Source organism: Vombatus ursinus, unplaced genomic scaffold (genome assembly GCF_900497805.2).
Source record: "Vombatus ursinus unplaced genomic scaffold, bare-nosed wombat genome assembly UNPS02014797.1, whole genome shotgun sequence".
Lineage (NCBI taxonomy): Eukaryota > Metazoa > Chordata > Mammalia > Diprotodontia > Vombatidae > Vombatus > Vombatus ursinus.
The window spans coordinates 16,499,591-16,522,846 of record NW_020954575.1 but is presented as its reverse complement, the minus strand read 5'-3'; the positions used below and the strand labels follow the sequence as shown (position 1 = coordinate 16,522,846).

Sequence of the window (23,256 nt, the reverse complement as noted above, 5' to 3'; positions counted from 1 at the left end):
GGAGGGGCTGCGATCGATCGCAGGGAACGGAGGAGGCGGCTAGTTTCCTGTTGGCCCAGATCGAGGTTTGCCACCTGACAGGTGTTTTCCATTTCCGCCCACATAGATCTGTCAGAACCTGAAATAAATATTTCTAGTTTCTGAGATCAGTTGCGGGCCGGAGAACAGCTGTCCCTTCGAGCAGAAGCCAATGAAAAAGGCGGGCAGCTTGCTGAACTCCTCTAGTCAGAATCTTCCAATCAGTCCTCAAAATAGGCCTGTCTCTTACACGAGGTGAGGATGTTAGAAATGGTAATGAATGTTTTGTCTGTAACCAAAAGGGGGGAAGGAAAACGGGGAGGGGGCACAGAGAGGTCCCTCTCCGTTCCCCCTTCTGAGGCCGCACAGATCTCAAGGGCAGGCTACTCCACTGGGAACATCAACAACAAAATGGTTTTCTCATACAAGATTTATTTTCGAATATCTGCCCTCCCACCCATCCCCCAATTCACAGTGGAAAACAGATTCATAGTAGGAGCGTAAACACCCTAAGAAACTTTATTCAACTTTTCTCCCTACCCTCCACCCTCTTATCCATTCCCAGGGCCTGAATCTACACACATTCGTGCAAACCCAGAAATCCCGGCTGTCTTTCCATAACTGCTTACTTTCAAACCTTGCCACCTGTTTTCTTTACGTTTGAATTGTCCCAGGGGTGGTAAGAAGGGGGAGCCTCTCTTCTCAACCTTCACATAAAGGTAATATGGCAGCTACTTTTTCTCCCTTCCTTTGGTCAAATATCTCATTCACTGCCCCCTGTATTTTTTTGAACTACAGGAAAAATGAAAACACCCCTAATTGCAGCACATGGAAATGGGCTCTAACGATCTGTCATAGTCTGGGAGTGTAGGAGGAATGGTCCCTGAGGAGCAGCAAAGGGTTAGTGCAGAGGGAAAGTGGATGGTCAGATCTTTTATGGGGAAGCACAGGGTTCTAGATGCAGCCCCAGGGGATATGGTGGTCTCTGAGGGATTTTCCCCCGAATCAGGAAAGGAGAGAAATTGTGTGGTATGTATTTGTCTCTTGAATGATTACAAAAGGAATTATGGCATGGCAAAGGCCCTCTCAGAGGGGCTGCACATTGGAAAAATGCTCATGCCAACTGCACTCATCCTTGAATGAAGTCCCTAGCAAGGCTAGGAAGAAGTAAAAACAAGTAGTGTAGAGGCTGGCAGGAATTAAGAGAGCTGGTGCAAGAACTGAATGAATGCCACTGAGCCATCTAAAGTGCTACTTTGCCAAGCCCCACGAGTTGTTCACAAGTGGCTGGGGGGCAGGGAGAGGGGAAAGACAGTAAAGTTCAGAAAAGGCTATTGCTTTGCTCATTATTTAGGTTAGTGCTTAAATAAAGTGAAGGATTAGCAAGGAAACAGACAAGTGGGAAGCTCCAAGGGTTGACATGAAACTGAGAAGATCTAGGGAGCAAATCCAGAACCGTCCCCAAACTCCACAGCACAACCAGCAATTCTAGCAGAGATCTTGCTACCCAATCCCCCATCCCCATTGTTTCTTTCCCTGACCCTTTTTCTTTAAAGCAGTCTTTCTGGACACTGGAGACAAGGCCATAAGTGGTAGTAGGGCAAGCCTGCTCTGCGGAACCAAGGACAAGCTTACTTAGAAAAAAACAAATCATGATTAAGAGAGACACAGCAATGAAACCTTCCCAGTTCACAAGCAGCTGGCCCCAGGGGCCTCCAGCACCACCCCACTGCATTAAGAGCCATTCCACACTTTGGCTTTAAGGGAAGGGAAGATGGGCAGTTGTTTTATATAGGGTCCCTGAGCACCCACACCTTGTAGCAAACATCATCCCATAGGAGAGAAACTCTGGAACAATGAATCCCAGGGGCCAGTTCATCAAACTCCCTTGTTCCCAGCAAAGAAAGTATTATCCTGATGGAAGAAGCTTTACTTAAGGAGTTTTGCCTCCATCATCTATGACTCTGAGCTCATAAATGGGTGTCCAGCTAGAGACCGGGTAGTATCCTCTCTAAGCAGGGGCCCAAATGGCTAGCCAACAATGTACACAGATAATCAAATTTAGGAGGTGGGACCCAGATTCTTCTTTCCCTGCCTCCATCATCCCCAGTGAGATAGGGGAAAAAAGACCAAAACCACAAAACATTCCCCGAAAAGAGGATGTGCCTCAGTGGCTCCGAGAGCTCGAAGGATCTAGTTGATTGAGCTCTGATTGGTCTAGCAGTTCAAAGTCATCCCCTTCAGCATCAGTGTCCAGATCAGAGCTGGGGGCCCTTAGGAAACCTCGTGCAACTCTTTGAGGGGCAGCAGGGGGTGCCTGCTGTTGGGCTCTTGACAGGGCCAGCTGGATCATACCCTGGGAGACCAGGCTGGCAAGATTGCTGGTGAGGTTGGTTCCTGTGGGAAGAGTGCTGAGTAAGAGCTCAGGCAGGGCAGCCTCATCTTGGTTGGTGGTGGGCTCCTCAGCTCCTGGAGGGGAACGATAGGCAAGGCTGGGAAGCCCTATGCTGGTGTCATCCTCATCGTCCAGGCCTGTAGCATCCACATTAATGGAAGGGAAGTCAGGGAGGTCCCGGGCAAATGATTCCTCAGGGTCACTATGACCATCCAGATCTAGGGAGAACGAGGAAGGATCAGAAAAATGTTTGCTGCTCCCTGTACCACTTCCCATCCTCATGTTACCCCACCCATGAACAGAGCCAGCTACATATAATCAGAGGCCATTCCCACCCAAGACTTTACCTTGTGAATTCAAACACTTGTGACTGGTTACCTTTCTTCTACTTATAGGTCTGAATAGATGATGCTTGGGCAAAGTTATCTTTCTATGCTCCCCCTGCCTACTCATACAGGCTCTCTAGGAACAAACACAACCACTTCCAAAACAGGAGTTTCCCAATCCCTGCCACACACAGCAGCTGGAATATGAGGCTACTAAAAGGCTAAAGGTTTCTAAAAGCCATTCTACCTACACCTTGACTTTGGTCACATCTAACCTTCTGCCTGCTGTACTACAACCTCAAAACTCTTAAGTCACTTAATCCTAAAATAAGGGGACTGGTGATACCCCTCTTCTACTATACTGGGTGACAGCCCATTCCACCAGATGGGCTAACAAACATGGTCAAGCCTCTGTTGGGCTAAGGGGAGGGTGTGTGTCAGGGGGAAGGGGTGGTGGGTAGTGCCTCACCTTCTGATCCCTCAGTTAGCGGTGTCTGACCTCTTGACAGATTGAATGTGCCATTATCTGTGCAGGAGACCTCAGCATCTGAGTGCTCTGAATCTGTGATGGCCAATTCCCTAGCCACAGTGGAGTCATCCAACTTAAGGGGAGAAGAAGACAGATAAATCTTATTAAGAGTACCACTTAATCACTTGTTAAGAGTAGACACTAGGTAGAATTCTCAGACATGGTCATAGAAAGACCCACAGCCATAAGACCTGAGAATAAATGCCAGGCTTGAGACAATGGAAATGTAAATAAAAATGGCAAATACCACCCACACATCCATAGCCAATAAACCCTAAAACCATCCTTTTTCAAGCACCTTAATTTCAATACAACACAGGCAAACCCGAGGATCTTAGTCACCATCTAGGTTGCTTGAGGCAAAGTTTCCTAGGGAAAACATCCTAACACATCATTCCTGCAGAGGTCAAAGGAAAGGCAGAGTTGGGCACACTGGCCATTGTTTCTGTCATAACCCCTCTAGAGAATGTCAGTGTCTAGAGTTGCCTACACACAGGGTGCCACATGGTTATCAGGAAGTTGGTAAGGAAACAAAACGCCTCGTGGGCCTAACTCCATGTTACCTGAGGACAGAAGGCGGCGAGCTCTTCTTCGCTATCACTGTCGTCCTCCATAGCACGATCAGAGGGCAAGGCTCGGGCACGCCGCACTGATGAAAACAGAACAGAGATGGCCCATCACCCTCTTTGGTGAACACTGCATACTGGGCTTTCAAGATGTGAAACCAGAGCAGGAATGAGCCCCAAAGAACAGCAATCATGCCTGAGGGTGTGGCAGCTGAGCCTGTGGAGCGGGGTGAGTTGATGGCACAAGATAATGCCGCTCCCACATTCCCCTACCTCCACGTGTTATGCCCATTAGATACCTAGCAACTGGGCCTATCTAACAGCTTTCTGGGGTGACTTAGTGCAGACCCAACATCAAAAGTGCTATCTGAACATTGTTTCAGCAAAGAGCAAAAAGGAGACTTTTATCCTGAGTTAAATGGTATTCCTGAGGGAGACTCATGCTTTCCAAGTAACCCAGGAAAGACTGAGGACCACTCTTTATAGCTATGTTATTCAGGTCTCACGAGGGCTATGCTGCACCAACCTGCAGAGGAAGGCAACTTCATTGCCACTCACCAGGTGTCTGAGGGTTTGTGCCCTGTATGACAATTGTGAGCTCTAATCTGGCATAAAATATCAAGTTTGCCTTTCCTATTATCCACATCCCAAGCTGATCCCAGGCACGTAAAACACACAATTCTTCCCATCACCTATTCTCACCCCTAAATCACCCCAAACAAGAATCAGATACCCTCAGGATACTTACACTGTCTTTCCCTTTGCCTGGACATCATGTAACCATGGACACTGAAGTCCAGCCGCTGCAGGGCCGGCTCTAGCCTCACATACAATCGATGTCCCAGTTTGTGGTACACAGCAAGGGGCCACAGCAGGAGAGAAAGAACTGAAAAAGAGAATAAAAAGTGGCAAGAAATTATAGAGGAAGGTATACAAAGTAAATCTAATTTCTTTTCCATAATGCTGAGATCTTATGTTGCTGAAGTTGCACTAGAGGTATTTTTGCATTTTCTAGCACATTTCTCTGTGAGTATTCAAATGTATTTAGGACTGCTCATAACTGTGTCTTGTATTCCTTCCCAAACTAACATCTTCTTGAGGGCAGGGAAACCTACACCCATCTGTATCATCTGGTACAGGATTCCAATGGTGAGGGGGGGATCAGGGTAGTAGTACTGAGGATATATCACTAACAGAGTTTAAAGCCATGTCATGGAATCAGCTACACATGACTGTTGAGCCAGAAGGCCAAAGAGTAAATGGCTCAGAAATTTCACATGGTACTGAATGAGGTCAGGACAGATCATTGTTGGAACTTAAGAAATCCAGCCTCAGCTGACTTCCTTGACAAGTCAGTAGTAAATAATTTAATCTACAAAATGCCAATGAAAATATAATGGAATCCAGTTCAGGGCACCTGAAAATCATGTGCAGGGTAGGTATCTTAGGCACACACACTAAAAACTCTCTCCACAGGTGAAACTACAAAAATCCTCTTGTAGGTGGGAATATATTGGGGCAGCTTGTGCAGTGGATAGAGTACTGAACCTGGAGTCAGGAGGACCTGAGTTCAAATCCGACCTCAGACACTTGACACTAGCTGCATGACCCTGGGGAAGTTACTTAACCCCACTGCCTAGCCAAAAAAAAAAAAGAAAAGAAAAGAAAAGAAAGGTGGGAATATATCTGTGAACTAAGATTTCAAAGACTGATTTGCTAGAATCAAATCCACCAATATGCTAGGGCTCCTCCCCACACCCCAAAATATTTACCTTGTGTTTATTTGCACGTACTTTATGTGTGCATGATGTCTTCTGATAGAATGTAAGTGCTCTGAGGACAGGAATTCTTTCATTTTTATATATTTCTAGCACCTAAATGCTTATTGACTGAATGACTAGGAAAAAGACTTTATTTGTAGTGTGTAGGGGCCTGTTACAGATAAAAAGTTATGGAACTTAAAAAAAAAAATCTCCAGGTCACTTCCTCAAGGACACGAAATCACAAGAGCTTTCTCACTGGCCACATGGTCAGTTATGTTTGGGTGAAATCTGTAAATATTTTTATATGTAAAACTTACGGAATAAGTAGGAAAGCAGGAGGCCAGGAATGTAGCGGCCCAGGACAGCCAGAAAGGTCAGTATACCGCAGCTCAACAGGCAGAACTGGGGAAACCAGGAAAACATTATTAGGTTTCTGATCTATATGAAAAGGCCAGGCTGAGATAATGCTTTCTGATCCATGAGTCAAGCAATGGACATGTTACATCGGTGTCTAGATGTTACTGGTAGGGGAAGGAGGGCTTATCATTTCTATTCAAACTCCCTTTTTATGCTGCTAACCTCACAGGGCTGCACTTCACATTAAGACATTTGTTTGAATAGGACTTGGCCAAAAAATGCTTTTTAAAAGCACAAGGTTGTTGTGTTTTTTTTTTATCCAGGAAAAAAAAAACAAACAAACAACCCCCTCCCACCATAGTAACCTCACACACAACACAGAAAGCACACAGACACGCTTCCTTGCTTTGAGAAAGGAAAATGGCACTACTGTGAGCTCAGTCTAAGTGTCAGAAACCAAGCCCCAGGAGTCACCAACCAGGGTCTTGGACCCTAGTAGTGAGAACCTCCTCCAGACACCTTTCTTTGCTTCCACTAAGGCCATCGCCTTGCCCTTCCTGGATGATAGTGCTTAACTCCTGATAGGGTTTAACAGTAACAAGGCTAAGTCAAATAGAGAGTTCCAACCCTGGGCTGGGGGTAGTGAAGGTAGGGAGAATGTAAGGGAGGTTCTTACCTTGCCTGGGTTTTGCTTTTTGAAAAGCAAGAGATTCCTTATGAAAGTGGTCCCACTAACCCAGCCTTCCGCTACATGGTGGCAGAGCTCAGGCATGCTAAGGAGCCGAGGGTGTACAAAGCCCCAGCTACAGAAGAAAGAAGGGGATCTGTGAACAGAGGGGGATGGGGGTTCCCCAGGTATACTGAGAACTTGGTACAAATGCTAACTAATGTTTTCTAGGCCTTAAATTGGGCTTGGGTAGTAGCCAACCCCCAGGTGCCATGGAGATGAAGCATGGCCACATGCTGACAGCTGGGCTTTCTTCTTGGCTCACAGGTTGAAACTTGAAGTTGGGAAGTAGGAGAATGAACGTGTTCCAACAACCCCCTACCTGGTGAGCAAGAAGCCCAGGCTGCATGTGTAAACCTCCCACCCTGCTCCAGGGCTCTTTGTACTTAAGTATTTTCTCATTTGTATTCGAGCCTTTGCAAATCACTTTGATCGTAATACAGGAATAAAAGTAGCACACAATCTGATACCAACACTGCTGAGATGGAGGCAACTGGTGGTGTGTAGGGAAAATAAAATAAAACCAAAATAAATCACACCACAGAAATCTTCCTGAGATCAGATGGATGATGTGAATGAAATCAATCATGAAAGCAGACACTATAGACACAAGTGTTATCTTTGGCTTGCTAGTGCTAGAAACCAATGTGTTCTCTGACAAGCAACATTAAAAAGCCAGAGGTCACATAACACACTAGATGACCTAGTATAAAAATGTCAGGAAACATTATATTGGTGCCTTTCTACTGTCACACTGTAGCTGAGTAATGCATCTACTATCTGTCCCCATCCCTCTGTCTCCTTCTACCCCTGACATGCCAAGCACTAAAATGTTTCCTATTCAAAAACTTCTTTCAAAGATCAAATGAGATTGAATATTTCTGTATATATTTTGATTGAATTTCAGATATGCCAAAGATGCTTATTTAGAACAAAATAGGCTGTCATCCTACACTGTGTATTTGGAGAGCAAGGTTATTAAAGAATCAAACACCATTTCTCAGAATGAATCAATCAGAGCAATGAAAAGGGATTTAATTAGTTTTTCATACCTCTCATTGTCTAATGCGTCGGGTCTTGCCACTACAACATTAAAACAAACATCAGCATTAGTTGGTAGGAAAAACTGAACATGATAATGTTAGGCTGTTGTTACAAGCTCTATCAGCTTGACAACTCAAAGTTTTAATAGGTTTGGGGAAAATATAGCAGCAAACACAACAGAGTCACCAAGTTATACTATAAAGTTAGGGAGCTACAGACAAGGGTATGTTAATCTAAGCCTGTTTGCTTCTCCAGGGAACCCAAAATGAAAAAGAATTCATTACTGTGCAACTAAATTTGCAGGAGATGGAGGCCAATATTATTAAAAAAGGAAAAATGGTCCATCAGCACCATGTTTATATAACTATGTGTTCACACAAGTCTCTATTTGCCTGGCTAATAATCTATCAACACATAATCAAGTCACATCAACACCTTTAGGCATCATCTCTAGATAGTTATCTCACAAAATCCCTCTCCAGCCCTGACTTCTTTCCTAAGCTTTGGTCCCATAACTCCAAATGTCTACTTGGACATCTCACTTTGATGTCCTGACAGTGCTTCAAGATAAAAATTTCTAAATGGTCACTCTACAAACAACACTGAGATACATTAAGCCAAATTCATCATCTTTTCCACCCCCCACACCCCAACCCCGGACTCCCACCTGGCTCTTCCTCCTGACTTTTTCCACCAAAAAAAAAAATAAATAAATAAAATAATAAAAATAATTTTTTTTTTCTTTTTCACTCTCCATATCCAAGCAGACACCAAGTTTTAGTGATTTCAATGTGTCTGGCATCCATCCTTTCCTGTCTTTTCTCATTACTACTATTCTACTTATTACCTCACACCCAGACCGCTGCAATGGTCTCTTGACTATATCTATGAAAGACTCTTCTCTTGAGGCAATTTCCCCTCAATATGACCTTGTATATTACCAAGATTATTTTTTCTAAAACAATACTTTCAGCATATCCCCCTAATCAAAAGCCTTCAATAACTCACTCTCCACAAGATCAAAGTTCAAGCTTCTTAACATGGCATTCAAAGCCTTTCACAATCTAATTCTAACCTTACTTTCCAACCTTACTACTATTCTGCTAGAAAAAAGCCTACTCATTGTCTCCCAATACCTTGCATTTTTTGACAACTTCAACATTTATATAGTACCTGTGAGTGCAGAATATTCTGCTAGGTGCTAAGGGACAATGTGAAGATTAAGTGAAGACACTGTCCTCGATATCATGGAACTTTTTCTCTCGTGGGGGAGACAAGATACCTATAGCTATAGTTCCCCCTTAACATATACACACACAAAATTATAATACATGACAAGCAAATAAAGAGAGTAGTATTCAAGATCCAAGAAGGATCATAACTAGCTTAAAGGAATCAAGGAAAATTTTATGGAGTAAATGGAGTTTTAGCTAGGCCTTAAAGGATGTGTAGGATTCTAAAATGTAGATGGGGGTAGGGAGAAAATTTATACATAAAGGGAGAGCAGAGATAGCATGAGCAAAGGTATCCAAGCAGGATAACATGCAATACGTCCTAGAGACTTGCAGTTATGATCAAGAGAGTTTTAAAACGAAAACAGAGAAGGAGAAAGAATACAACTGCCCATGTATGTCTGCCAAACCAGATACACAGTATAAAACAGGAAAAAGAGAATCAGCAAACAGGATCAGTAATTCATAGAGAACAGCACCTAAGAAGATCGCTTGCAATAACATTGAGACAACTACATGCAAATGCATTAAATATATATAAAATAAATAAGTTGAACTAATAATCAATATGTGAGGTTAAGTTCTAACTAGAAGTTTCACTAAGATTTGGAAGAGTGGAACTCATAACTGAAATGTGGCAAAAATAATAGCTAACATTTATACAGCACATTAAGATCTGCAAAGCACTTTACATATATAATCTCATTTGATTCTCACAACCTTGTGAGGGATGAAGAAATATCTTGGTCAAAAGTAGTAGAACAGATAAAAAGGGCAGCAGAGTAGCATTATATATTAAGTAACATTAAATATTAAGAAGACATATTTATGTGAGCAAATCCATTAACTGAGATGGGATGGGGATCAAAGGAGGGAGAAACATACACAGTATTTTTCAAGAAATATAGACCATCTAACCAGAAAAAGAAAAAGATAAGAGTTTGGTTAGGAAACATTTTTCAAAATCTGGTACAGCTATATGATATAATCATGACAAAGGACTTCAACTATCTGATCTGGACATCTATTGGTGTATACTAACAAAAAATAGGACAGCTGATAAATTCTTGACTTGTCTTAATGACAATTTTATTCTTCAAATGACTGACAAAGGATTTTGCTACTCTGGACAGGATTCTGATCAATAAAGAGCCATTGGGATGGAACCTTCAGTGAAAATAACTACTCCATCTTAGAGTTCATAACAGAGAAGGAGAGGAAAACCTGAAAGAGTCTGATGCACATCAAAGTTTGGAATTTCAAAGAATTCAAAGGAAGGAACAGGATCCCACTGCCTAAAATTCTACAAGCAAATTCTACAACCAAAGAAGGATGGATTGGAAACTTTTAGGAATGAAATTCTGAAACACAAAAAAATCCTGTAAGAAAGAAAATAATGAACAGTTTTAAACAGACTGATTGAATTGGACATACTGGCTCATGAAACAACATGTATTTTAAACATTTTACCTTAACTTTTGTTATGTTTATTCCTAAACATATCCCCCTTTCCCTCCCCTACCAATTTAGCTATCCTTTGTAACAAAGATTTTAAAAGAAGAAAAACAGCAATTCAACAAACCCAATACATCATTCCTTATCTGACAACAATATCTGATCAATCCATATTCAATATTCCATATCCCCAGTCCTGCAATGAAGGGAAGGAGATGCATTTTCTCACCTCTCACCTAAGGCAAACCTTGGCCAATATAATTACATGGTGTTTCATTTCTTTTCTTGTTCTTTTCCATTTATGTTGTTAAAGTCATTGTGTATGTTGTTTTCCTAATTTTGCTTACTTCATTCTAACAGTTTACAAAAAAATCTTCCTTTGCCTCTATGAATTCTCCACATATCATGTTTGTTATGAGACAGTGATATTCCATAACATTCACACAATTTGTTTAGCTATTCCCTACTGATGGACACTAACTTCTATTTCTATAAAGCACACATAGAAGATATAAAGTAACAGAGGATGGGAGAGCTAACACTCAGAATTATCTGGAAAATTAATGCTAAGAACAACAGAAAAAGGATTTTTTAGCTATGCTGAGGGCAAGAGGAAGATCAAAGAAGTGCTAAGACCATTGCTTGGGGTAGATGGGATAATGATTAAAAAAAAATGAAAGAAAGGAGGAAGACCATTCTACTCATATTTTGTTTCTACTTTATCTCCTAAAAAGGATAATAACTAGACTGGGAAGGATAAAAGACAGTTAACAAGGAACTGAAATACAAAATAAATGAGCACCTAGAACTGACTTCAAATCACAAGATTGAGATAAATTCTATCCTACTAGCATTCTGAAAGCACTGGGGAATGATTGTGAAAAAATGTGGCTATCAGGAGAAGTGACAAAGGCCTGGAGATGGACAGATATTTTCCCAATTATTAAAACTAGAAAGAAGATGGCATCTTCAAATCGTGAGTTGGTGATTCCTGGCAGAATTAAAAAAGGCATGATTTGTGTGAATTTGGAAAAATTTTGGAAAAAGACTCAGTTATCACTAACAGCCAGCATAGCTCCATCAAGAAAAAGTCATTCCAAGAACTGCTAGGAACACTGGAAAGCAATTCACCTCAAAACAGGGTTAGTTTTTCAAAACAAGAAATAAAACTTATCAACAATCATAAGAAAACATGCTCCAAATCACTAATAAGAGAAATGCAAATTAAACAATTCCAAAGTATTACTTCACACCCATAAAACTGGCAATGATGACAAAAGACAGAAATAGTGTTATAGGGGCTGTAGAAAAATGAGCACACTAATACACTGTTAGTGGAGCTGTGAATTAGTTCAACTATTTCAGAATACAATTTGGTCTTATTTGAGAAAAATGCCTGGATTGTTCATACCCTCTGATCTCACTACTGGGCATATACCCCAAGGACGTCAAGGACACAAAAGATCCAACACATACCAAAATAGTCAGAAAAGCACTTTTAAAAATGAGTACCCATTGTTTGGGGGAACAGTTAAACAAACAAATACACAAATGTAATGGAGTATGATTGTGTCATAAGAAATGACAAATGTGGAGAATTCAGAGAAACAAGATGAGAGACATAAATGTATAAAGATAAAAGAACCAGAAGAACAATATATTCAGTTACTAGAAAAATGTAAATTAAAACAACATGAAAAGACATTAAAATTTAGAAAATGTAATGACCAACCTTGGTTCTAAAAAAAAGAGATGATGAAACACATTTTCCTACTCTTGGTAGAAAAGTGAGGGACTATGGATGCAGAATGTTGCTTTTACAGTTCAGACCTGGTCTCTATGTCAGGTGTTTCTACTTAACTGCTTTTCTCTGTTATAACAGAAGACTCTGTGGGGTGGGGTTATTGGGAAATGGCTGTAAGAAATAAAAGGCTTCAATAAAACATTTCTAAAAAAAAGAACAAATCACACCAAACTAACATAATTTCTTTTTTTTGTTTTTACACAGGTTTACTAGACTCATATTTTAGGAGAATACTGGAAACACAGTTTGCCTGGATTATAGCGCAGCATATATGCACATATATACATATATTTATACATATATGTACACATACACACACACATATATATATATATATAAAATCACATTATTTTTGTGAACATAAATAATATGGGGTTGGCTGGCTTCAGAACTGTTCTAATGACAAGACCCAAAGAGAAATCATAAATGGGCTGATATCAGTATAGAGGTAGGTCTTTAGTGGAATACCCTAGTGATCTGTTCTTGGCTCTCTGATGTTTTAACATTTTTCCTCAATGATTTATATGAAAAAAAATAGATGATTTGTTGTTTATCAACAAATCTGTAGTCCAGACTACAGTGTAGAATCCAGAAAGATTTTGACAGACTAGAGTGATGAGCTGACACTAATTACTTGAAATTTAATAGATAAATATAAAGTCTTGGACAAGGCCAAAGAATAAATAATATACTAGGGATAAATAAATACTGCATAAATACTTTATTAGGGAGATATTGCTAGATAATAGTTAATATAAAAGAGATCTGGGGAGTTTAACGGACTGAAAGCTCATTATGAGTTAACAATGTGACATGAAAGATAAAAAAAAGACATGCTCAAAGGCTGCAGTAAGACAGGCATAATATCTTGAACAAGGAAGGGGATAGTTTCATTATACTCAGTCCTAGAGAACTGTGATCAATTAGAGATGCCAATTTTAGAAAGGTCATTAATAAACTGCAGTACATCCAAAAGAAGATGACCAGGATGGTGAAGTAACTGGAGACTTGTTCTACTTGGCCTCAGGGCGGGGGAAAACACAATTAAGGAGAATAGAGATAAGTTGAAGAGAGATAGATTTAGACTTGATGTAAGAGAAACCTAATAATCAGAGATATCCAAAAGCAATGTCTTAGAAGATAGAAGACTAGAGGTCTTCAAGGATAGGCTAGACGATCATTCTTTAGGGACATTAAAAGAGGAGATTCATATTCGGTTAAAATTTGAATTAAAGACCTGAAAGGTCCCTTTTCTGAGATACTGTGGTATAGCAAGTAATCTAGTTTTGCGGGAACATTGCACATATGGAAGGGAGTGAGATGAGGCTTAAAAGATGGGAGAAGCAGATTGTGTAAGGCCTTGAATGCTAGGTTTAGTTTGAACTTTAATTGTTAGGCAATAAGGAGCCACTAAAAGGATCTGAATATAAAAGTAACATGATTGAATTTGTATATAGGGAAGATAAATATGACAGCAGTATGAAGGATAGATTGAAGAAAGATGACAGCAAAGGCACAAAAAGTTGGGTAGGCTTATAAGGCAAACAAAATAGGTGATAAAGAAGGCCTGAAGTTGTCTGGTAGTAGTGAGAACAGAGAGGAATTATTGATGTGAAATATGTTCAAGAGGTATAAATGAGATGAAATGGCAAAAGATTACTTCTAACTAATGAGAGGGAGGACAAAATTAAAAATAACACCAATATTTTAAGCATGAAAGACTGAACGAATGAAAGTACCACTAACAAATAAGCCACGAGAAGGGAGAGACTTGGGGGAAATGATACTCAATAGTTCTAGTCATGCTGAGTTTGAGGTGCCACTAGAACACCATGAGGATAAGGGACATTGGAAATGCAAGTCTGAAGCTCTGGAGAAAGGTCAGGTTGGAAAATAACACTGCAGAGTTACCTGTGTAAATATGATTATTGAAACTATGGCAATAAATGAGACCAGCAAGGGAAAGAATACAGAAGAAAGTTGAAGATAGAACCAAGGTAGACCAAGATTAAGGCATTGGGAAAAGAAAGATATGCCATCAGAGATAGAAAAATAGTTAGAAAAGTAGAAAAACAAGAGTGTGGTGTCTTATTAACAAGGAAAGAGAGAATGTCCAGAAAAAGGGGTGGTGAGTATCAAAAGCTGGAGAGGGAGAATGAGGACTGATAAAAGGCCCTTGGACTTAATATCAAAGTAGTTGATGCTTCCATTTGAAAAAGTAATTTTCAGTAGCCTGGTAAGGAAAGAATCCAGATTATAAGGTGTTGAAGACTGATGGAGGTGAGGGTATGGTGAGAAAGTGGAGGTACCATGTCTTTGTCCAAGATTTTTCCCACTTATCATGCCTGTTCCTCCTTTCTATTTGAATCCTTCACGGCTCAACTTACGTCCTACTTCCCACATGAAGCTTCTCCTGATCAATCCCGCCCATAGTCATTTCCATCTCTTCTGACTCATAGCATTGCCTATCCCAATACTTTCACATCATCATTTAAATTTTGATTTTTTTTTTGTTTAATCTCCACAACTAAACAGTAAACCCTCTGTTGACAGGGACCAAGTTGTATACTTTTTGGTATTCTCAGTGGTATCAAGTGTATAAGAGCTAAATTATTATTTCATGATACACCTTTATTAAGTAAAGTTGATGTATAAAGTTAACAAAACCATATAAATCTCAAAATGATCTCTCAGGCCAATAATGAAGACAAAAGACTGTTCCCATGATGAAGGGACAGCTTTCTATAGTTTACTGTTCAAGAAAAGAGAGAGCCATGATTTACTGAGCTTTAAATCAAACACAGACCCTACATAATTACCCTAAAACAGAAGATTCATAAATTAAAAGGACATTTTTTCCTACTAAAAAGTAAAAACCACAAGAGAGGTAAAAAATTTCTAGACTAGATTACTCCAAATGCTTCCAAACTCACCTCTCATTTCAGGCCAGATTTTGTTCTTCCACTGATCTATACATACAATTATCATCAAGGTGAATGCAAGCAAAAACACCAAACGAAGGGAGGTCAGTGCAAAGAACCTGCAAAGAAAGAAAGAGCAAAAGAAAGATCAGTATGTAACTAGTTCAAAACTAAGAAAAATGCCATGCACATGAAAGGTTCAGTGATACAGTGGAAAGGGCTACTAAGGTGCGTAACGTGGCTTCTAGTTTCTTTTCTATGACTCTAACTAGCTATGTAACCTTGGGCAAGTCCCTTAAATTCTCTAAGTCTCAGATAAGTTCAGAGATACTTTCCTTACCAAAGGCAGGAGACTAGACTAAATAATACGAGGCACCTTTCAGCTCTAAAGAGAACTTTTGCATTGACAACATGTAGTTTCAGTGCAAGATAAGATAGTAAAATATATTTCCATCAATCTCACTATTAGATTACTGCAGAAATACCGAACATGCTTCAGGGTGTTGAGTGCATGTCAAGAATTAGAAGGAAGGAACCTAAATATTGTCTAGTTTGGTAGTTCTCACTCTGTACTACAAATAAAACACTGCTATAACCCTTGCAGCAAAGTCTTTTAAAATGATTTTTGTTTATTGCCTCTTAATACTACCAATAAATCCTCTTGGATTGTGCATCTTTTTTCAATCCAAAATCATGAGATGATTTTAACCACTATTATTAATTCTTCACACCACAGGGAAACCACTCAGGTCTGGAAATTTAAGTGACCAGCTTGACCTTAACTAGAAGACAGAAGCAGCCAAGGAGGTGTAAATGATCTCATTTTACAAACTATTTCCCATTACAACACCTAAAAAAAACCTGGGTGAATAATCTGGGGGGGGGGGGGAATGAAACAGTTAAGGTTTAAAAAGCCATTCTTACTAGTGTCAATCCCATCCCAACATTTTTACCCCACCACCTAAAAGAACAATTATACATGAGATTAAAATAAAGACTGGGAGAAGCCTCCGGAGCAGGTAAGGGCCATTAATCTTCTCTCTAAAGCTGAGTTCATCATCTCCACAAATAAACAAATTTACCAGGGGCCAACAATAAGGGCTCCAAAGTTCATCTGCTACCCTAATGCTAACATTCCCCTGTGCTAGCAGCAGACATATAAGCCCCAATCCCTACCTCCTGGGAACACCTGGAATAAGGAATACCCAGGGAGGGAATCCAGACTGTCTACAATTTCCCCTCACCAACTCATAATTGCAAATGCTGTTTACATGGGCTCTAAGGAGGGGAAGGGTGTTTGTTAATCTCCCTTGAGATGGGTTTGTTTTCCAAAGACTGTGGCAATGAAAATGCCTTGTGTTTCAGAGATCAGAGCCATTTTATGACAACTGGTCTATGGTGGGATTTGACATGGGCCCCACTCATCATTTTCACAAGCTCTGTTTAATAGACAGGACACTAAACTCTTGGGGGGCAAGATTAACCTTGGTCTAGGAGACAAGCTTTTAACCCTTTCTTATCAAATATACACCACAGTCCTACACCATCCTGAGAACACAGGAAGAGCATTAATACCAACATTTTTGAGTACACTATCAACCTCTCAGAAGGATAAAAGTCACAAATAGAAAGACAAGTTCTAGTTACTAGTTAGGCCCTCAACATGAATTTAATGCCATATTTTGGCAGGTGGATTCTATAATTTTCAAAGAGCATAAAACTGTGCTTTCCCTGCTTTTCTATTCTATCCTCTACCCTAAGGCTTCTTCCCCTGGAGTAAATTCTTCAATTAAAAAGGAACTTAGATCTCAGAATGGTGTATTTTGGATAAACTGAGAACACATGTTTACTTTTTCATTGGGTTAATCTGGAAATTTACCTGCCAAGGAATTTTGTCACCAGATACAAGTAATGAACTACAATGGAAGATAACCAGAAACTTAAAGGAAGATGTAACAGTCAGGCAATAAAATAAGTTGGGCTGGAGAGAGGAGAGAGAAATAAAATAAACATTTCTCTGAAACTGTAATTAGCATGAAAAGAGTACAACTTAATTTTTAAAAATAAAATGAATATTGCAAATATAGTCATCTTGATTGTTCACATGCTACAGAACTACATTATTCCCCTGGTGGACCACATAAAGGCAAATGTTTATTCTAGGTTAGCTTCTACAATTTAACACATTCTCATTACCATCTTTTAAAGAATGCAATCTAATTATAATATTGGTCAGGGATTCTTGTGTCAAGGACCCTTTGGGCAGTGTGGTGAAGCCTACAGAGCCCTTCTCAGAAGACTTTTTAAATGCCTAATATAAAATCCATAAAATTACAAAGGAAACCAATTATATTGAAATAGTCACCAATTTATTTTTTAAAAAGAAGTTCATGAACCCCAGGTTAAGAATTCCTGATCTAATAACTCCCTGAAGTATTAGTCTATTGACCAGAATGACCAAGATTCATTCAAAACCCATTGTTTTAATTATTGATCCCTTTTATTAGTGTAAGAAGAGTTAGTCAACAAACTTTTTTTAAGTAAGGCATTGTGCTAATTAAGTACTGGGAATACAAAGAAAAGCAAGAATAGTCTGCCTCAAGAGGCTCACATTCCAATGGGAAAGACACCATACAAAGGGTTACGAAAATGTAAGATATATACATGGTAGTTGGAAGGTAATCTCAGGTGGAAGGCACTAGCACTAATAGAGGACTAACGGCTTCTTGCAGAAGATGGAATTTTAGTTGGGAATTTTTACCACATCTTCAGAGACAGAAGAAAAAAAATGGATCTCAGGAATGCAACTTGGTATTATTCTGGAGTAAAACCAGAAGTGAAACCACCTTTCTGGAAATACACACCCACCCTGAGTTTCTAACAAATGTATGTTAATGGTAGATTTAACATAAAATTAACAAAATTCCAGCCAATTCAGTAGAACCAAAAAGTCATGTCACTGAGAGCTCAATACTGGCACTTCCCTGTAAACTGATGGCAAGAAGAAATTAAAAAAAAAATTTTAGAAAAAAATGAAAATACAGATAAAGTGCTGTGTTCTCTTCTCCATCTGTAGTCCTAATCAGAGTTAGTTGTTCACCCTCATTTTAAACTTGAGAGGAAAAAAAAAAGCTCTGTGCCAAAATAACTTTCTTAATTGATGAAGCAAGTTTCTAAAATTTTGCTCTGACCTGAGTCACTTCTTTACTCATATTGTCTGCAAAATCATTTGGAGGTTTTTTCATGTTCCAAGCACATTAGATGCCACAATAACTCCCTGAAAAGTGACATGTCAACCCAGACTGCTAAGAATACTCAAATAATTCTGAACCCAAACAGAAAACATTTTGTGGACTGCTAATTCAGTCCCTAATGTATCCTTAATTCAGGGGCCTCCTAAATAACTGCAGACCTCTAGCTAGGAGTGTTGCTTAGTAAGAGCACAGAGCAGAAGACCACTTTGGTAAATCTGGAGCCTGCCTGCCTTTCCAGGGCTCTGTATTTTACCACTATACTTACTGACCTACAACATGATTCAAGTATGTAGCTCCAATCTGGTCCACCTAGGAAAGACTTGATCTTGTCCTGTTTGTTCTCACCACTAACTGGGGCTTAGGCTGGTGCAGGCACAGAAGGGAGTGCCTCACAATCCTCAATGGTGAGTCCTCAAGATAATTACAGATAGGCAGCTGAAAATCTACAAAGACATGTACTGCTGGAAGGTTCCTGGCCTTGACTACCACAAGATAGGAGACCTGGAAAGAACGAAGGTTAAAAGCCAAACTCTTAAAACCACCAGAAAGGCAAGGAATGTTTCCCTAAGCACTATTAGCAATTTATTAGTTAATCTCAGTGCCCAAAGAAACTTTCTAAGACTAAATTACAGAACAGTGGGCTATCTGCTCTAATAGAAGGAGCATTCTCTCAAGCAACTGGTATAGGTAGTTCTCTGTACCTACCAAGAGAAAGAAATTGTAATACAGTAATGATTCTTTCTCAGGTACAAGCAGATGATGATCCAAAAAAGAACACAGAGCCTTAAGAATAGAAAGAATTCCTATCCAAATTCTGAGTGTGACTTCTGCAATGAGAACAATTTGTATTCCCTGCCTAACAACACTCTTATTGGCTAGTCAATTATGTACTATTTCTGGGTACCTCAAAAGGAAGAAAAGATCTTAGACTCCTTTCTCTCTGGCTTGAAATTAAGACTTGTTTTAGGGTAATTCCTTACCTCTCCTTCTTTAAACATATATATATACACACACACACCCCCATTTTACTGATGCTTTTGTCTTTACTCCAGTTATTTCTAAAAGAAACGTACCTGCCAGTGTGGCAAACCCCCAGTAATTAAGTAAAACAGTCAATGAAACAGCTTCATGTGACAAAGCAGACAATATTCTGCCCTGGTGTTTTCAGTTATTCTGAGATGGACTTCCTTTTTAGTGATCTTTTTGTTTACCTTGTAGTCAGTGTATATACTGCTATTTTGGGTCTGCTTATTTCACTCATTGGTTTATGCAAATCTTTTCACATTTGTCTGTTCCTCGTAATAGTAACTTTTTACTACACAATCACAATCCATTACATTCATATAATACAGGTTTTTCAGCCATTCCCCAAACAATGGCCAGCATATTGTTTCCAACTCTAAACAGAGTGCCGCTGTACTTCGGTATACATGCTGGACTTCTGTTTCTCTTTGACTTCCTCCAGATACATGACCTGTGCCTACCTCTCATTCTTTAACTTCTAAGCTCAAGAAATAAACAGCATCCTATATATCTAAAGTAAAAGATGACTTACACCCACAATGAATACTGCTCCTTGAATTTCAGATCCTGGCTTTCATATTGAACATGTGAAATACATGAAGTAAAAAGTACTTCCCAAGGAAAGTAATTCTATCAGATTCTAATGACAGATTAACCTAGTCTTCAGGGTGTCACCAACAAGGAAATTCTATTTTTGTACTTTATATACCCGAATCCTTTTTACAACTAGCTTCCTGATCCCAGGATACACCAGTTGATCTTTTTCAGGACCAGAATCATACCTATCATTCTGCCAAATCTCTTCTCCACCTATTTATTGTATGTGGGAACACAACAAAAGTAACTATATTTTGGGTACACTGAAGACAAGTTACCAGGAAATGCCAGAAATAAAATCCCTGCACAAAAAGTACTTTAAAAGTTCCACAGTATCCAAAAGAAGCTCAGAACGAAATCCTAAACAAAATATATTTTGTTATTTAAGGTAAACCTTACTAAAAGCAGCAAGTCAAAGGTAACATTAAAATAAGCACATGTCCTCCATTAGAGGAGTTCCACATGCCCATTCCATCACCACATCTCCTGCTTCAAGACAATTTCCATGAGGGAGCTTCAGAAGTTGGTTTCTAAGCCACTGTTGATCCTGCTATTATGCTGTTAACAGGAGAATGACGTGACTGTGAGGAGGGTCACCCTGCTCAAAAACAGATTTCAAACACATAACACCCGTGCATCTGGTTTAATCAGCTGCTGATTTATGATACAACTACTCCCAAAGTGGGATAATTTATCAATCATTCACTTTAACCAGAAAAAATATACTTAAATAAGATAAAATTTCTTTCATATAGGAGAAAGAATGGGAACTTCAACTGAAAGAAGGGAAAGAGAAGAGAATATATCACTTTGGAGCAAAAGGTACTTTGGAGGATAGGCCTAGGTGGGATGATGCAGCAAGGAGTTCTCTAAAGTCAAAAGGCCACATGAGGACATTAGAACACTTGCTATCCCAGGGTGCAGGACATCTCAGGAGATATTAAGAAGCTGCCTTCTTGTACTTTGCAATTTTGCCTACAATCCTTCCAAATATTACCAATGCCGGATTTACATCAATTCTACCAAACTAAACTCAGATTAGGCAGCCTTTAAAATATGACATAATCTGGTTCCCCATCAAGATGGGGCAGGCTAAAACTCAGCGATACTAATGATGCTCTTCCACCACTGAACTTTGAGTTACCTATTCCATTTAAGTTCACTTAGCCACATTTTAAAACTGGATATGTAGAACAAAGAGTAATGTGTGGCTCTTTTTTTGGGGGGGGGGGTTAGGCAATTGGGGTTAAGTGACTTGCCCAGAGTCACACAGTTAGTAAGTGTTATGTGTCTGAGGCCGCATTTGAACTCAAGTCTTCCTGATTCCAGGGCTGGTGCTCTATCCATTGCACCACCTAGCTGTTCCGTGGCTTATTTTTACTATGAAGAGTTTGCAGAAATTAAGCCTTAAAAAAGTAAAATCAAATAAATTTTGTCTTGGTTCTGTATCCAGAATGACTTCACCCTCCACTATTTGAAAAAGGTCAATAGTGTTTTCTCAGTTATCAGCAGACACCCAAGCTGCAAACTGAGATAAACAGGAGGACCCAAGTCCACTTTTGTTGACAGCATATTACCAATGGCAGCAAGAGCTGCTCCATCTACTGCCCATTGTCAAGAGCCTTTAAATTGAGTGACAGTTTTTCAAACTGTATTTATAGGATTATTCTTCTAGCTCAGCTGAATTCACAAACCTCAATTTCCTTTCCTATTAAACATAACTAAATCTATTTACATAATCACTGAGGACAGGGAGGAGTCACAATCACAGGTAAAATCTCACTCTCAAAAATTGTTAATAAAACACCTGTTTAAGGACTTAACACCAACTCTACAGCTTGGGGTAGAGTAGTTTGTAGGGTCAAGGATAAGGGTCTGATTTATGAGTTCAGATCCCTGAGCCTTCTTTCAATAACCGGACAACACAAAAATAACATTAACTGCCTGCTGTGTTCAAAGCGCTGTGCTCGAAGTTGGAGATACAAAGACAAAAAAACCCTGTCCTTGAAGAACTTAACTTACATCCATTCTACTGTGGGGGTACAACATGCAGTGCTGGGGGGGGGGGCACTGGACGTGGAATCAGAATGTCAGAATCCTTGTTCTTCTGTTTGCTATTTGTGTGACTTCGGACAAGCCATGGGCTCTCTGGGCCTGTTTTCTCACCTGTAAAATGAAGATGGACTAAGAAGAGCTCTCGAGATGATATGACCATCTATACTGTTCTCCACGCCACCCACAGACACATTCCTGTGGTCTCAGGACCCCTGCCTCGGCAGTTAACAGCCAAAGGGGGGCAGCATGGAGGAGTGGACAGCACACTGGACTGGGAATCGAGAAGACCTGGGTTCAAATCCCAGCCCCTCAGCCAGAGCCTTGCTATGTGACCTTGGATAAGTCCCTTCATTTCTCTGTGCCTCAGCTTCCTCATCTGTAAAATGAAGAGTTCTGGACTTGATGGCCTCCACCCCCCAGGTCTGAATCTATGACCCAGAGGAAGTCTGTGGAAACAACCACAAGAAAGGTCGAGGTGCGAGTGGTAACGGTGGTATGGATGTATGAGAGGGAAGGGGGAAGGAAGGGAGCCCCGAGGCCGGCCTGGAAGCGGTGGGCCGGAGGCAGACCGGGGAGGCCGGGCCAGGGTCTCTCACCAGAAAGCCGCGTTCAGGGCCAGGCACCACAGGGCGCTCCTCGCCGGGCGCTCCCACACCAGGGCTGCCTGCACCCGGCTCAGCAGCGGCTCATAGGGCCCCAGCACATCCAACAGGGCCCGCTGCACCGCCTCCACCTGCCGATCCCGCTCGCCGCCGCCCGACATCGCGCCGCGGCTCCTGAGGGCGGGCACCGGCCGCTGCTCCGCTCCCGGGCCGGCCGCAGCAGCCGCTGCTGCCGACTCCTCGGCCTCCGCCATCTCCCTCCAGGAGCCACAACATCCGGGGCCGCGGCCCTTTAGGTGACAAAACACGCGCTGCGCAGGCGCCGGGACCCTCGGCAGCCTTCTTTCTTGGCGCGCCTGCGCCCCAACCCCGGCTATGGATCGTCGCTGAGGAAATTGTAGAAGTCCGCTAAGACCACGCCTCCAACGCAACTGGAAAAAAAGGGTCAATGTTGGGGAATGCACATGCGCAGTGCGCATCAGTGAAGCCCCGAGGTGGGAGAAAGTGTTTACTTCCCTTTCGCCTTCTGAGCGCGCTCCTCTGGGCTCCAATCCAGTGCTGCGGACTATGTGTTGCGCATGCGCAGTG

The 23,256-nt window shown here is 40.7% G+C and overlaps 1 protein-coding gene across 3 annotated transcripts; it reads right to left on the bottom strand.

Annotated features, from left to right (window-relative positions):
• Window positions 1-476: 476 nt before the first annotated feature.
• RETREG3 (reticulophagy regulator family member 3) lies at window positions 477-23,147 on the bottom strand. 3 transcript variants are annotated; one of them, XM_027870548.1, is made up of 10 exons: window positions 22,663-22,721; window positions 22,034-22,177; window positions 15,150-15,256; window positions 7,734-7,764; window positions 6,631-6,778; window positions 5,915-5,999; window positions 4,583-4,720; window positions 3,832-3,917; window positions 3,209-3,341; window positions 477-2,631 (listed from the first exon to the last, which is right to left on the bottom strand). In XM_027870548.1, coding segments are annotated over exons 2-10 (1,176 nt in total). In that variant the 5' UTR covers window positions 22,036-22,177; window positions 22,663-22,721; the 3' UTR covers window positions 477-2,185. The 3 variants fall into 3 exon arrangements, with proteins under 3 accessions (XP_027726349.1, XP_027726347.1, XP_027726348.1); XM_027870546.1 differs by lacking the exon at window positions 22,034-22,177 and having other exon boundaries at window positions 22,663-23,147; XM_027870547.1 differs by lacking the exon at window positions 22,034-22,177 and having other exon boundaries at window positions 6,631-6,757; window positions 22,663-22,937.
• Between the last annotated feature and the right edge of the window lie 109 nt (window positions 23,148-23,256).